General features: G+C 39.5%; 1 protein-coding gene across 1 annotated transcript in view; it reads left to right on the top strand.

The window, feature by feature from the left end:
* Positions 1-16,865, top strand: part of PWP1 (PWP1 homolog, endonuclein) — a 44,470-nt gene that overhangs the window by 10,543 nt on the left and 17,062 nt on the right. The window contains exons 6-8 of the mRNA XM_003405314.4: positions 2,877-2,987; positions 4,023-4,153; positions 4,915-4,976. Coding sequence (XP_003405362.1) covers positions 2,877-2,987; positions 4,023-4,153; positions 4,915-4,976 — 304 coding nt within the window. The remainder of the gene's footprint in view (positions 1-2,876; positions 2,988-4,022; positions 4,154-4,914; positions 4,977-16,865) is intronic.

Raw genomic sequence — 16,865 nt, 5'->3', positions numbered from 1 at the left:
TAACATTCTGCATGTGCTTTCCCACTCAGTGTACAGGGATTGGTAGAATATCATACAGAAGCTGTAATCCTCAAATCTGTCCCGGAAGCAGAGATCCGAGGAATTAAAAAAAAACAAAAACCCTTAGCTTATCTTATAATTAGCTTCTTTCTTAATAAAAATCATATGGTAAGGGGGAGTCACAATTTTTTGGGCTCAATTAGTTTCACTGTGCAGTTTTTTAAGCCATCCATCTCTTTTTTTCTAAATTTTATTTTCTTGTTCGGAATGTATACAGCAAAACATATACCAACAGTTTCCATATGTATAACTTAGCAACACTGATTACATTCTTTGAGTTGTGCACCCATCTTTACCCCCTTTTCTTAGTTGTTCCTCCCATATTAACTCACTGCCCCCAAGGTTCCTATCTAATCTTTTGAGTTGCTGTTGTCAATTTGATCTCATATAGATAGTTCTTAAAAGAGCATAAGGCTCAAGGCAGACCGTTTTTGCTAGCTAAGCTAAATCGTTGTTTGGTTTTAAGAAGACTTCAAGGGCTATTTTTGGTTTAAGGTTTAAAGTGTATCTCAGGGCAGTGGTTTCAGGGATTCATCCAGCCTCCATAGCTCCCGAAAGTCTGGAGTCCATGAGAATTAGAAATTCTGTTCTGCGTTTCCCCTTTTGATCAAGATTCTTCTGTGGAATCTTTGATCTAATTGTTCAGTAATGGCAGCCAGGCACCATCCAGTTCTTCTAGTCTCATAGCAAAGGAGGTGATTGTTCATGGAGGCAGTTAGCCACACATTCCATATCCTCCTCCTATTCCTGACTCTTCTTCTTCCTCCTTTCCTCCAGGTGAATAGAGACTAATTGTCGTGCCTTGGATGGCCGCTTGCAAATTTTTATGACCCCAAGTACTACACAATGAATGAGGAGGTATAACAGAAGCACTAAACAGGCTATTAGGCCAATTAACTGGGATATCCCATGAAACCATGACCCTAAACCTCCAAACCAAGGAACCAAATCCCATAGGCAGCCTCAGCAGCCTTTTTTTTTTTTTTTTTTTTGGTCATTGTTGTGAATACACCCACTTCTCAGTTATGGACAGAGTTAGGTTCCAAAGACCAGGTTGTTATTAGAAGATGGAGGATAACCACTCAGATCACAAAATGGAGGATGACTGCATCATCCCTTAACTGCCAAACCACTGAGAATCATGGCCCAGCAAAGTTGACACATAAACTTAATAATCACAGCCAATGTTACTCCCACCTTGGCATTCATTAGTGCCAGTCGTTAATGCATAAAATAGATAGTAGATTTTTTACTAGTATAAATGCAAAATGTCAGATAACGAGATAGTAAGTGAGGAGTAGGTATATATCACACAACTTTTGTCAGTTTAGCTTTTTACAGGTGTACGACTTATTGACAGCAATTACAATAATTGGCTGTGCAACCCTACCCTTAATCTGTGATTTTCCATCACAGTTAGACCTCCTTTTCCCCCCTCACCCCACCCCTAAAAAAACCCCCTTGCCATCGAGTAGATTCCAACTTATAGCAACCCTATAGGACAGAGTAGAACTGACCCATAGGGTTTCCAAGGAGCAGCTGGTGGATTCAAACTGCTGATCTTTTGGTTAGCATCCATAGTTCTCAACTATGCACCACCAGGGCTCTGCCTCCCACCCCTGGTAACCACAAATAAACTTTGGTCACTGTACATTTGCCTTTTCTTATCTTTTTATATTAGTGAGGTCATATAATATTTGTCCTTTGTGATTGGCTTATTTTGCTCAGCATAATGTCTTCAGGCTTCATCCATACTGTAGTACTTATCAAGGCTTCATTTCTCCTACTGGCCAAGTAGTATTCCATTGTATGTATGTGCCACATTTTGTTTATCCATTCATATGTTGATGGACGTTTAGGTTTCCACCTTTTGGCTATTGTGAATAGTGCTGCAATAAACATTGGTGTACAAGGCTCTGAGTCTCTGCTTTCACATCTTTTGGGTATTTAACTAGGAGTGGAATTGCTGGGTCACTTGGGAGTCCTATTTTTATTTTTTTTAGGAACCGCCATATTGTTTTCCACCATGGCTGTACCATTTTGCATTCCGACCATCAATGGATAAGGGTTCCAATTTCCGCACATCTCACCAACATTTGTTATTTCCTGTTTTTTGTTTGTTTGTTTGTTTTTGTTTTTTACTTTAGCCAACCTAGTGAGAGAAATAGTATCCCATTGTGGTTTTGATTTGCATCTCTTTGATTAGCCACCAATTTTTAAGAGCATTTTTGCTTCTTAATGTTATAACTGTTAATGATAAAAAGAGCTAATTCTTTTGGTTGCCATATTCCAAAAGGGTGTCTTCAGAGCTTTGTTTACACTGTTAGTCTTTATAAGCTTCTTTTAAATATTAAAGAAGAATAGTTTTTGAGAAGCATTTAGATGTCTAAATATGAAATATTTTTCTCCAGTGCTGTTTTTTTGTTTGTTCTTGACTTATAATCAGTTAGACCTTTAGAGGATAAAATAATACTGAAATACTCCTTCTGAGAGTTTGTTTTCTCTAATGGGTGAACCAGAAGACAGGACCACTTAACTGGGGAACATGCGGATGGAGTATTCAGACAGATACCACTTCCCTGCCAGTGTTCATGTACCCCTTTGGGGCACACAGGTGGTGGGATATATTTTAGCTGCAAAAGTTTTGCCTAGCAGTAAAGAGTTTTGCATCATCTTTTAATGTCACCACATGGGTCTCACTTTAAGCACTGTGGTTCGCATTGGTTTAATAGAGATTGTCTGTTCTTTTGAGTGAGATGTGATTTCTAATAACTCTTATTCTGCTGCAATTAAGTCTCTTTTTCTAATCTTTTTAGTTTATAATCAAGAAGAAGACTCTTTCTATGTACACCATGATATACTCTTGTCTGCGTATCCTCTGAGCGTGGAGTGGCTGAATTTTGATCCTAGCCCAGATGATTCTACTGGTAATTGGAGTATTTACAATTATGTCTTTCCAAGTCACATGAGTTATATGTTCTGTCTGAATGTTTTGAGTGTTGCTGATATTTTATGAAGTTACTTTTTCTACAGTTTATGAAGTTATATAGTTCTCAGAGTGCAAACAACCAATTGTTTTGGGCCTGTGTATCTCCAGTCTTTGGATAGGCTAAGGGGTAGCTGTTCCACTGTAAGCTGAAGGATGGGGCCTGAAAGCATGTTGGCTGCGGAACTTAGGTGAAGGTCCTGTAAAAAGTCCGGTATAAAATGGCACAACGTGTCTGACATTACCAGCTACAGTTTAGTGCCCTAACTCTACTCAGAAACTTCAGGCCAAATCTAAATGAAAAGGCTTGTCATGTAACAGCTTCGTGGCAAATTAAATAATTATGTTCTCATGTTAGTCTTATTAGCCACATTTGTGCACTGTTAGTTGCCCCTGTCAGTACTTCTTCCTCATAAAAGTAAACACTGATGATACTAACATTTACATCTTGTTTGCAAAGCACATTTATTTATTATCCTCATCTTCACAGTGGCCCCATGAAGAGGAAAGATGGGTTTTATTCTCTCAATAGGACTGAGAACCTTGGGGCCAAGAGACTGGGTACTCAGATTGTGGTCCAGGGACCACCAGCATAGCATTAACATCATCTGGGAACTGGTTGTTGTTGGGTGCCATCAAGTCAACTCTGACTCATTTCTAGTGACCCAGTGACAGAACTGCCCTATAAGGTTTACTAGGCTGTAATCTTTAGGGGAGCAGCTAGCCAGGTCTTTTCTCCCTGCAGAACCACTGGTGGGTTTGAACTGCTGACCATTCTCTTAGTTGCGAGCACTTCACTGTTGTGCTAGAATCTGTATTTTAATGCCGTTCAGGTGATTAATATGCATATGAAAATTTGAGAAGCTCTTCTCTGAGCCATTACTTGTCTATTCTACAGTGTAATGTATTTGACTCGAAGTCATTTATCCCTTTCTTTTGTTAGTTTTAATCATAAATGCATCACCTCCTCCTGTAGGAAACTATATTGCTGTGGGAAACATGACCCCTGTGATTGAAGTGTGGGACCTGGATATAGTGGACTCTTTAGAACCAGTCTTCACACTTGGAAGTAAGCTATCAAAAAAGAAGAAAAAGAAAGGAAAGAAGGTAAATTACTTGGTAGACATTTAAGCTCTAATACAAGTAGACATAATTTAACGGGGGGAGGAGGGGCAAGAACATATATTTTTCAACCAATCAGATGGTGGTGGCCTAGGACAGGTAGTTATAAAGTTACTGTACTTTCTAGTTTCAGAAAGCTAATCTAAGAGAAAATAATTACTGATTGCAGGAACTCTTCATTAGCCTATTACTCTTCCTTACACAAAACAAATTAATCTCAGGCCATGTTACTCTTTCATACGTAGTAGCCATCCTCATTAATACGTTAGTTGTGAACTTGCCATATTCCAAAAGGGCATCCTCAAGAGATTTGTTTCCATTGTTGTTCTTCATAAACTTCCTTTAAATACTAAAGAAGAGTAATTTTTGACAAGCATTTACATTCCGAAATATGAATTCTTTTTCTCCTGTGTTAGGTCTTGTGTTTGTTCTTCTTGACTTAAAATCAGTTAGACCTCTAGAGGATAAAATAATAATAAATAGAATTTTTTTAATTTTTTTAACTTTTAGCATTTTAAATTCTAAGTATCCATGTGTTACTTCCTATAGCTTTTTAAACTGTTACTCTTTGGGAGAGGGGAGTAAACCATTGATATTTATAGAATTAAACCACCTAAATTAAGAACTACTGTAGTTTATTCTCTGTAAATAATGAGTATCTAAAGGGAGACAAGGTGTTTCTTAAAGTATCAATTTATGTGATGGAGGACTTTAATACAAAAAGTAATTAAAGATAATTATTACAGAGTTCCTCAACAGAAGTGCATACTGATGCCGTCCTTGACCTGTCCTGGAATAAGCTTATCAGGTAAAAAGAAAGACATTTGAAGGGATGTAAAAGAATGTAACCATTGTGATTTTACCTCAGGCCTGCACATCTCACTGCGTCTTGCATCACGTCTTGCAGTGTAGGCTTTTGTGTACATGCTGCCTGAGGGCAGGGTTCTGCGCTCCGGTCTTTCATCTCCCGCAGCACCTGCTAGCTCCTCACCGAGTAGGTGCCTGGTACATGTTTGATGACTGAGTGCCCTCCTTCCCACCTGCACTGGAGAAAAGCAGTGTGTGCTATGGTGCTGATGGTGCAGAAAGATTCTGTTTCTTCACCTAAGACACATATTTCCTGTTTCATTTAGTTTTCAGAACCTCCCATCTTCATATTCTTTACATTTAACCTTCAGCCAAAACTCATTGCCATCGACTTGAGTCTAACTCATAGTGACCCTATAGGACAGAGTAGAACTGACTGATAGGGCTTCTAAGGGGTGGCTCCTGGCTTTGAACTGCCAACCTTTTGGCTAGCAGCCGAGCTCTTAACCATTGAACTACCAGGGCCCCTAACCTTCAGCAGCAATTACAAAAAAAGGTCATTATCCTAATAGCATCATTAGTTTGAGTAGCTACTAAGGCAAAGAAAGTAGGTGCAAGGTTAAGTACACAATATTTTTGTAGGAAGGGACAAGCTAAATTACCCAAAGCATGCTTTGTTAGTATTTCTATCACATCGGACTCTTTGGAATTATGAGGATTCTGAGGAGAATCCCAAAGTGATAGCTTACCAAAGGATATCTTGTCATCTTGTTGGCGCTCAGACTTCTTCAGTGTTACAGACATTTGGGGAAATGGACCTGAGAAAGCTATCTAGATTAATGTTTCCCAAACCTAGCTGCAAATCAGAATCTTCTCGTTAAGCCTTTAAAGTATAAATACTGGGCTCCCATCCTGCAAGACTGAATGAGTAGGTTAGGAGCAGGTGCCCAAGAATCTGTTGGGTTTTTGTTTGTTTTGTTTGTTCGTTTGAAGCTTCCTGTGTGAATATGATGCTGCTGGTCAGTTGGGCACTACTGTGCTAGATTTCTGAGGATTTTTTTTTTTATCTGAATTGGTCCTGGTCCTAATGAGCAGATGAATAAAATGTCTAATATTGAGTGTCTCATTATATATCCCATGGCAGCTGTTACTTCAGGTAACTTAAAGTTAGTTGTAATAAAACAACCTGTCTTGGTTACCTACTGCTGCTGTAACAGAAATACTACAAGTGCATGGCCTTAAGAAAGAAATTTATTCTATCACAGTCTAGGAGGCTGGAAGTCCAAATTCAGGGTGCCAGCTCTAGGGGAAGACTTTCTGTCTCAGCTCTGGGGGAGGGTCCTTGTCATTAATCTTCCCCTGGTCTAAGAGCTGCTCAGCACAGGGACCTTGGGTCCAAAGGACATGCTATTGTCCTGGCTCATTTCTTGGTGGTATGAGGTACTCCATCTCTCTGCTCACTTCTCTCTTTTATATCTCAAAAGAGATTGACTTAAGACACAACCTAATCTTGTAGTTTGAGTCCTGCCTCATGAGCATAACTGCCTTTAATCCCACCTCATTAACATCATAGAGGTAGGATTTGCAACACACAGGAAAATCACATCAGATGACAAAATGGATGACAATCACATGATACTGGGAATCGTGGCCTAGCCAAGTTGACACATATTTTGGGGGGACACAGTTCAATCCATGACATCACTCCTTATCACTCTTCCACCTGGTTCATGTATTCCTTTCCCCAGCGCAGTTCCCTAGTTCCATTTAGATACTCAGCATTGGCTGTATTTCTGTCCTGCCCCTTCTGCACACACATCTGTCTGACTTCAGTGCCACATGAGTCTTTCCTCCTCAACCTTTCTCTGTCTCATTTGAGACCTTGGTGCTCTTTTGTCCTTACGTTACCGTTTTATTTATTGGAAAGGTTTAGAATACTTTCAAATACTTCCCAGTAAGGCCTCTGCATACTCAGGTCCAGAGTCGGGGATTATGCTGAGGAGTAATATATTGACATTGTTACAAGTGGGGACCTTGGTTTCTAGTAAAATGCGCCTAGTAACAAAATGCCTGTTCTCTGCTAATTTATACTGTCTTGGAGTGCTCTTATTGGAGGTGCAGTGTTCAGAAGGTTTTTTTATTTGTTTACTTTTAAGCCTCATAGAATAAGAACCTTAGAGCTGGAAGGAAATCTCAGTAAGATGTTTTGGAATGACTGGCATGAAAGTGTACTGTGAAATTTAAACTTTTTGCTGTTGGTAGCATCGAATGTAGCATTGAATGTAAGCTAGTTGTTGGGAATTTAACATTTTATCTATGAAATGCCAAGGACTGAAAATATTACTATGACCTGTATCTGAGACTTAATGGTAGAATTTTTGATATTTATTGAGTAGTGTTATGGATTGAATCATGCCCCCCTCCCCCCCAAAAAATCTGTCACATCGGCTAGGCCATGATTCCTAGTATTATGTGATTATCTACCATTTTGTCATCTGATGTGATTTTCCTGTGTATTATAAATCCTACCTCTATGATGTTAATGAGGCGGGACCAGAGGCAGTTAGTTATGTTCGTGAAACAGGACTCAAACTACAAGATTAGGTTGTGTCTTAAGTCAATCTCTCTTGAGATATAAAAGAGAGAAGCAAGCAGAGAGACAGAGGGACCTCATTCCACCAAGAAAGCAGTGCTAAGAGCAGAGCACGTCCTTTGGACCAGGGGTTCCTATGCGGAGAAGCTCCTAGACCAGGGGAAGTTGATGACAAGGAGCTTCCTCCAGAGCTGACAAGAGAGAGGAAGCCTTCTCCTGGAGCTGACGCCCTGAATTTGGACTTCTAATTGGGTTTTTTAGCCTCCTAGACATGAGAGAATAAATTTCCCTTTCTTAAAGCCACCCACTTGTGGTGTTTCTGTTACAGCAGCACTAGAAAACTACGACAAGTAGAAAAAGCTAACTTGATCTGAACAAACAAGATCCTCCTAAGAGACTGCGCATGTATCACTGAAATTTGAGTTACGTGACCGAGATTTGTTGGTATAATGGACGGAACTTCCTTGAGGAAAAAATTTAATATCTAAAAGTGGGCCCATTAACGTTTTATTTTAACGATATATTGGTTTTCTCAACAAGAACGTTACTGTCACTAATGACTCGATTCTGTGTTGAGCTGTTTTAAAGCTAGATGTTGAGCTCTCAGTTTTAGAAACTCTCTTATATTTAGAAAGGAGAAAAGAGGGGCAACTAACATTCCTCATGGGCCTACAACATGCCAGGCACTTGGCATAACAACCCTTTGAGATCGATCATATCATTCTCATTGGCAGGCAAGGAGATCGAAACATGAAGGAATTGTGTGACTTACTTTTAAGTCTCTTGTAGTTAGTGGCAAGGCCAAGAATCTGTTTCCGGTTTTCTGAACTCTAAAACCTGTGTTCTGTTATAGAACAAAATCGTCAGCTCTTGATTTTTGAGAACATATAATTTTGTTTCTCTAATAACATTTTTTAGAAATTTTATTGAATATAATTCATATATCATAAAATTTACCCTTTTAAAGTACACAGTTCAGTGGTTCTTAGTACATTCACAGAGTCGTACAACCATCACCACTGTCTTAGTTATCCAGGGCTGCCATAACAGAAATCCCACAAGTGGACAGCTTTAACACACAGAAGGTTGTCTTCTGACTGTCTAGTAGGATAGAAGTCTGAATTCAAGGTGCCAGCTCCAGGGGAAGGCTTTCTCTCTCTTTTTGCTGTGGAGGAAGGTCCCTGTCATCAATCTTCCCTTGGTCTAGGAGCTTCTCTGCACAGGACCCCCAGGTCCAAAGGATGCACTCTGCTCTTGGAAATGCTTTCTTGGTGGTATGAGGTCTCCCTGTCTCTCTGCTTTCTTCTCTCTTTTACCAGAGATTGGCTTAAGACACAACCTAATCTTATAGATTGAGTCCTGCCTCATTAACATAACTGCCACTAATCCCACCTCATCGACATCATAGAGGTAGGATTTACAACACATAGGAAAATCATATCGGATGACAAAATGGTGGACAGTCACACAATACTGGGAATCATGGACTTGCTAAGTTGACACTTTTTTTGGGGCTCGGGGGGACACAATTCACTCCATAACAATCACTGTCTAATTTCAGAGCATTTTCATCTCCCCAAAGAAGAAACCCCATACCTATTTACAGTCACTTCTCATTCCCTCTTCCCCTAGCCCCTGGCAGTCACTACTCTTTTTGTCTCTGGATTTGCCTAGTCTAGACATTTCCTATAAATGGAATTATACAATACGTGATTATTTATGACTGGCTTCTTTAACTTAGTATAATGTTCTCAGGGTTCCTCTTTGTTATAGCATGTATCAGTACATCATTCCTTTTTATCACTGAAAAATATTCCATTGTATGGATATACCATGTTTTGTATATCCATTCAGCAGTCGGTAGGTATTTGGGTTGTTTTCACTTTTTGGCTATTATGAATAATGCTGCTTTAAACATTTGTGTACAAGTTTTTCTATGAATATATGTTTTCATTTCTCTTGGTTAGATACCTGGGAGTGAAATTGCTAGGTCCTGTGTTACTCGCTGTACCATTTTACATTTGCACAAGCAATGGATGAGGGTTCCAGTTTCTCCATTCTCACCAACACTTGTTATTGCTGTCTTTTTAATTATAGCCATCTAAAAAAAAAAAAAAAAAAAATTTTTTTTTTTTTTTTTAGTGGGTATGAAGTGGTATTCCATTATGGGTTTGATTTTCATTTCCCTAATGACTAATGATGTTGAACATCTTTTCCTGTGCATATTGGCTGTTTGTATATCTTCTTTGGAGAACTGTCTGTCCTTCTTTGCCCCATTTTTTAACTGGGTTATTTCTCTTTTTGTTATCAAGTTGTAAAAGTTCATCATATATTTTAGATACAAGTTCCTTATCCGATAACATGATTTATAAATATTTTGTGTCATTCTGCCAGTTGTCGTTTTACTATCTTGATGGTATTGTTTGCAGCACAAAAGCATTTCATGTTGATGAAATCCAGTTTATTTTTGTTGTTGCTTGTGCTTTTGGTGGTGTTTCTAATAAACCGTTGCCTAACCGAAGGTCACAAAGGTTTACACCTGTTTTCTTCTAAGAGTTTTATAGTTTTAGTTCTTACATTTAGGTTTGTGATCCATTTTGAGTTTGGAGGGTTTTTTTGAGGGGGGGTATGGTGTGAGTCAATTCAACAGTAACAGGTTTGGTTTTGGTTTTGGTTTATGGTATGAGGTGTAGGGGTCCAGTTTCATTCTTTTGCACGAGGGCTGGCAGAGCCAACATGGTGCTACAGACAGAAGCACCATGCCGTCCCTCTGCAGCAAAGACCTGTAAAACAGGTACAAATGTCAGTCTTGGAACCATAAGCAATAAATGAAGGAATAAAGAACTCAGTCAAGCACCAAATGGAACAGGAAACTGAAAAAAAACAGAGAACAAGGAGAGCTATGGTGTAGAGGTCCCCTACCAGCTAACATGGCTGGATTCACCATCTTGGACTCTCAAACACGATGGCGAGATTAGGACATTTGCAGATAAACAGAAATTAACAGAATATGTGAAAACCAAACCAGACTTACAAGAATTACTAAAGGAAATTCTTTGGTTAAAGAACGAGCAACATCAGACAACAGCCTGAATCTAGGATGCAAGACAGCATCAGCCAGATACCAACCTCAGTCATGAATTCTCAAGGATAAAACAAAACTAAAAGATTTACAACAGGGAACCAGAGAGGTCAATCTGTAATTGACAACTATGTCAGAACAATAAAAGAGGGAATAAACAGTGTGGGTATAGAACTTTCAAATGGAGAGGAAGTCAAGGTGATACCAAGTAGTAAAAGACTGGTTTAAACTTAGGAAGATGGGGTAAATTTCAAGGTAACCACAAAGAAAGTTAACAAACCTACTCATCAAAATAAAGAAGAATGACTGCCCTGACAGGGAACACAACAGAGAACCCTTGAGGGAACAGGAGAGCAGTGGGATGTAGACCTCAAATTCTCCTAAAAAGACCAGATTTAATGGTCTGACTGACCCGGTCCCCAGACCTTCTGTTAGCCCAAGACAGGAACCATACCCAAAGCCAACTCTTCAGACAGGGATTGGACTGGACTATGGAATAGAAAATGATACTGGTAAAGAGTGAGCTTCTTGGCTCAAGTAGAGACATGAGACTATGTGGGCATCTCCTGTCTGGAGGGGAGATGAGAGGGCAAAGGGGGTCAGAACCTGGCCAGATGGACACAAAAATAGAGAGTGGAGGGAAGGAGTGTGTTGTCTCATTAAGGGGAGAGCAACTAGGAGTATATAGCAAGGTGTATATAAATTTTTGTATGAGAGACTGACTTGGTTTGTAAACTTTCACTTAAAGCACAATAAAAATTAAAAAAAAAAAAAAACAGATGAATGAGGAGCATGAGAGTGATTTTACCAGTCAACCACTAAACTTCAAAATCATTCTTCTGGCTCTAGTAGAAGCAAAGGTGTAGTGGCGGCAGAGATATGGTGGGGAGTATATGGATAAAGAAGTCGTAATTGAGATTGGGATCTCTGCTGGAAGAATGTCTGTGATTCTCTGATAGAACCCAAATGCTCTAAATTCCAAGAAAAGACAAAAATGACTACTCTTTGAACATGAACGTTCCACAAGTAAATTCACCAAGAGCTTAGAATGTACTTCTGGTAGCAACAGGCAGTACTCTAGAACTGTTCTCCAGAGAATTTTAATGCTGTTTATAAGCCAAACTATGACGAAAACAGGAAATTTGAAAAACAGATTTCCCAAAGTTCCCACTGTATTATTCTTTTTAACAGTTCTTTGGACACATATGCCGTTAGCTGTCCATCCTATTAGTAACAGTGCATCCCTCCTGCAGATTCATTAACTCTGAAACAATATACCATAAAAGAAAAAAGATTTACATGAAAGACAGCTGGAGCTGGTTGCCAGGGGAACTGACTATGTTCAAGACACATTCCACATTAGAAGGATAAACTTCTGGGTAGCCAGGGCTGTTGAAGGTGCCTTCAGCCATGTGGAAGGTCCCACCGCAAGCTAGTAAGAAGGAAAATAAAATAAGCGCCAGAGCCAAGATTGACTACAAGACACCATAAGATAAAGGAGAAAGAATGCTAGATGAACTGTTATCAGCCTCAGATGATATCTATCCCCACATTACATCAGAAAAGTAATACTCCATGCTGTATGTGAGAAGCAGCAGCTCTCGGTGACTGATCAGAAAGAATCTCTGCAGTGTCTTTCTCAAGGCCCTTTCTCTCTGTGAACTCTAATGTTTAGTAATAAAAGACTTGTTTTAATCAGTTAAAAAAAAATAAGAAAAACAAAGTCTCAGTAAACATAAAATCTACAAAAACAAAAGAAATGAAAAAAAGTCCACAAACAAAAGGAATTCAGCACAGAAGAATAAGAAGAACAAAGAAAATGTCAGCACTAATGGAAAAAAAAAAAAAAACTACAAAATGACAGCAGTAAACTCATATCTATCAGTAATCACACTGAACATAAATGGCTTAAATGCACCCATAAAGAGACAAAGAGTGACAGAATGGATAAAATAAAAAAAAACAGAACCCATTAATATGCTGTCTGTAAGAGAAACATCTTAGAAACAAAGACATAAATGTATTAAAAATCACGGATGGACTGAGGCCAAGATGGCTGACTAGGTAGACGCTACCTCGGATCCCTCTTGCAACAAAGACTTGGAAAAACAAGTGAATCGATCACATACATGACAACCTACACGAACCCTGAACAACAAACACAGATTTAAAGAGTTGACCTGAGTGACAGAGACAGAGAACGAACAACTACGGGGAAGCAGCAACTGTTTTCGGAGCCTGGAGCCAGCGTCCCAGTCAGGTAGCCTTGGCGCCGGGCTAAGGACTGGGCACAGGGGAGCTGAACGAAACATCCTGTCACGGTGCAAACACGGGGCACAGCCCTACCCCCCTGAACTGACCCCGGGAGGGGGCCCAGCCGGTCCGCGCAGGCGACGGGAGAAGTCCCCGGGAGGCAGTGACTGATTTTAGAGCCGGGAGTGCAGCGTCCCAGCCGGGGAACCTTGGCGCGGGGCTTTGGACTGGCAGCGGAGGAACTGACCGCGGCTTCTACGGACCTGACCCTCTGGGGCAATCTCTACCCAGCCAGCACATATAGGCGACACGCCCCTCGGGAATCTCAGATAAAATAGTCATGCCAAGCAAGATAAGCAACTTTGGCTATATTCCGGGGTGCTACTCTCTCCTGTTTTTCTGAACCCTCCCCTCCCCTTCCCAGGTGGCTTCATTAACATTGGAATTTCCTGAGCCAAAGGGATAACGGCTCCGTGGCTTTTCTTCCCCCCCCCCCCTTTTTTTTTTTGGTCTTTTCCTAACCCATTCTATCGGCCTGAGAGAAGCAACCACAAAAAACCCAGGGACCAAAAATCCTTCCCTAATTGGACTAAAAACACAGAACCAGCTCCAGCCAAGCATATGTGATCCGTATCTCGGGCTTTCATCCCTACAGGGAACAAGGTGGCTATTATAATGCAAAGGCATTTCTGATAGGGATCTGACTGCATTTTTTTTTTAGTGGATTTACTGGAAAAACAAATTTCCCAGGTCTGATATCTCTGCTTATTCAACAGAGCCCTAACTGACCCACAACAGGGAACTGAGGGCTGAAGCTCCCCCCAGACCACCTAGCCTCTTGCCTTAGGGGTCTAAGGACGGTGACACCTACCAATCTGTAGAGGTACTTGCACTGGGGGCCTAAGGTACAGCTGCAGAGCCCTCCCACCAAGGAGCTTTAGGAATAGAGACACACCTACCTCACTGACACTTGGGGGAAGCCTGTCAGCATCCTGCCCCCCCTGGAGTGTGAACCCCAGCTGCTAATAGAATCTGGTGCACACAACTATCACCGCTACTTCTCAAGGTGGATAGGTGATAGGGTGCAGCACACACTTGATGACCGAAAATCAGATTCTACTCAAGAATAGTGAATAGACTCAGGCATATATATCTGGCAACAACCCAAACCAGCTGATAATAGGTCATAGGTAAGTCAAGGGCTACAACGATCAAGACAGCACAATCTAGTAGCCCATCCACGTATATTGAAAGAAAACAAAACAAGATAAGACTCAGTGAGCAAATATAGAATAAACCACTACAGTATCTTAGTGATGGCTCGGAGACAGCAGTCGATATCAAACCACATAAAGAAGCAGACCATGACAGCTTCTACAACCCCCCACACAAAAGAATGAAAATCTTTCCCAAATGAAGATACAATCCTGGAATTATCAGATACAGAATATGAAAAACTAATTTACAGAATGCTTCAAGACATCAGGGATGACCTCAGAAATGAAATAAGGCAAATTGCAGAAAAAGCCAAGGAACGCACTGATAAAACAGTTGAAGAACTCAAAAAGATTATTCAAGAACATAGTGGAAAAATTAATAAGTTGCAAGAATCCATAGAGAGACAGCATGCAGAAATCCAAAAGATTAACAATAAAATTACAGAATTAGACAACGCAATAGGAAGTCAGAGGAGCAGACTCGAGCAATTAGAATGCAGAGTGGGAAATCTGGAGGACCAGGGAATTAACACTAACATAGCTGAAAAAAAATCAGATAAAAGAATTAAAAAAAATTAAGAAACCCTAAGAATCATGTGGGACTCTATCAAGAAGGATAACTTGCATGTGATTGGAGTCCCAGAACAGGGAGGGAGGACAGAAAACACAGACAAAATAGTTGAAGAACTCCTGACAGAACACTTCCCTGACATCATGAAAGACGAAAGGATATCTATCCAGGATGCTCATCGAACCCCATTTAAGATTGATCCAAAAAGAAAAACACCAAGACATATTATCATCAAACTTGCCAAAACCAAAGATAAAGAGAAAATTTTAAAAGCAGCCAGGGATAAAAGAAAGGTCTCCTACAAAGGAGAATCAATAAGAATAAGTTCAGACTACTCAGCAGAAACCATGCAGGCAAGAAGGCAATGGGATGGCATATACAGAGCACTGAAGGAGAAAAACTGCCAGCCAAGGATCATATATCCAGCAAAACTCTCTCTGAAATATGAAGGAGAAATTAAGATATTTACAGATAAACACAAGTTTAGAGAATTTGCAAAAACCAAACCAAAGCTACAAGATATACTAAAGGAAATTGTTTGGTCAGAAAACCAATAATATCAGATACCAGCACAACACAAGGTCACAGAACACAACATCTGATATCAACTCAAATAGGAAAATCACAAAAACAAGTTAAGATTAATAAAAAAAAAAAAAATGCTCAAAACAGGGAATCATTGAAGTCAATATGTAAAAGATGACGAAAATCAAAAAGAGGGACTAAATACAGGTGGCATAGAACTGCCATATGGAGAGGGATACAAGGCAATGTAGGACAATACAAGTTAGGTTTTTACTTAGAAAAATAGGGGTAAATATTAAGGTAACCACAAAGAGGTATAACAACTCCATAACTCAAAATAAAAACCAAGAAAAACATAACGACTCAGCAAACAAAGTCAAATACTATGAAAATGAGGATCTCACAATTTACAGAGAAAAACGTCTCAGCACAAAAAAGTAAGTGGAAAAATGAAATTGCCAACAAAACACATAAAAAGGCATCAAAATGACAACACTAAACACTTACTTATCTATAATTACATTGAATGTAAATGGACTAAATGCACCAATAAAGAGACAGAGAGTCTCAGACTGGATAAAGAAACACGATCCATCTATATGCTGCCTACAAGAGACACACCTTAGACTTAGAGACACAAACAAACTAAAACTCAAAGGATGGAAAAAAATATATCAAGCAAACAAGAAGCAAAAAAGAAGAGGAGTGGCAATATTAATTTCTGACAAAATAGACTTTAAACTTAAATCCACCACAAAGGATAAAGAAGGACACTACATAATGATAAAAGGGACAATTGACCAGGAAGATATAACCATATTAAATATTTATGCACCCAATGACAGGGCTGCAAGATACATAAATCAAATTTTAACAGAACTGAAAAGTGAGATAGACACCTCCACAATTATAGTAGGAGACTTCAACACACCACTTTCGGAGGACAGGACATCCAGTAAGAAGCTCAATAGAGACACGGAAGACCTAATTACAACAGTCAACCAACTTGACCTCATTGACTTATACAGAACTCTCCACCCAACTGCTGCAAAGTATACTTTTTTTTCTAGCACATATGGAACATTCTCTAGAATAGACCACATATTAGGTCATAAAACAAACCTTTGCAGAATCCAAAACATCGAAATATTACAAAGCATCTTCTCAGACCACAAGGCCATAAAAGTGGAAATCAATAACAGAAAAATTAGGGAAAAGAAATCAAATACTTGGAAACTGAACAATGCCCTCCTGAAAAGAGACTGGGTTATAGAAGACATTAAGGAGGGAATAAGGAAATTCATAGAATGCAACGAGAATGAAAATACTTCCTATCAAAACCTCTGGGACACAGCAAAAGCAGTGCTCAGAGGCCAATTTATATCGATAAATGCACACATACATAAAGAAGAGAGAGCCAAAATCAGAGAACTGTCCCGACAACTTGAACAAATAGAAAGTGAGCAACAAAAGAATCCATCAGGCACCAGAAGAAAACAAATAATAAAAATTAGAGCTGAACTAAATGAATTAGAGAACAGAAAAACAATTGAAAGAATTAACAAAGCCAAAAGCTGGTTCTTCGAAAAAATTGATAAACCATTGGCTAGACTGACTAAAGAAATACAGGAAAGGAAATAAATAACCCG

This window comes from Loxodonta africana, chromosome 4 (assembly GCF_030014295.1).
Source record: "Loxodonta africana isolate mLoxAfr1 chromosome 4, mLoxAfr1.hap2, whole genome shotgun sequence".
Classification (NCBI taxonomy): domain Eukaryota; kingdom Metazoa; phylum Chordata; class Mammalia; order Proboscidea; family Elephantidae; genus Loxodonta; species Loxodonta africana.
This window is presented reverse-complemented; position numbering and strand designations above follow the sequence as displayed.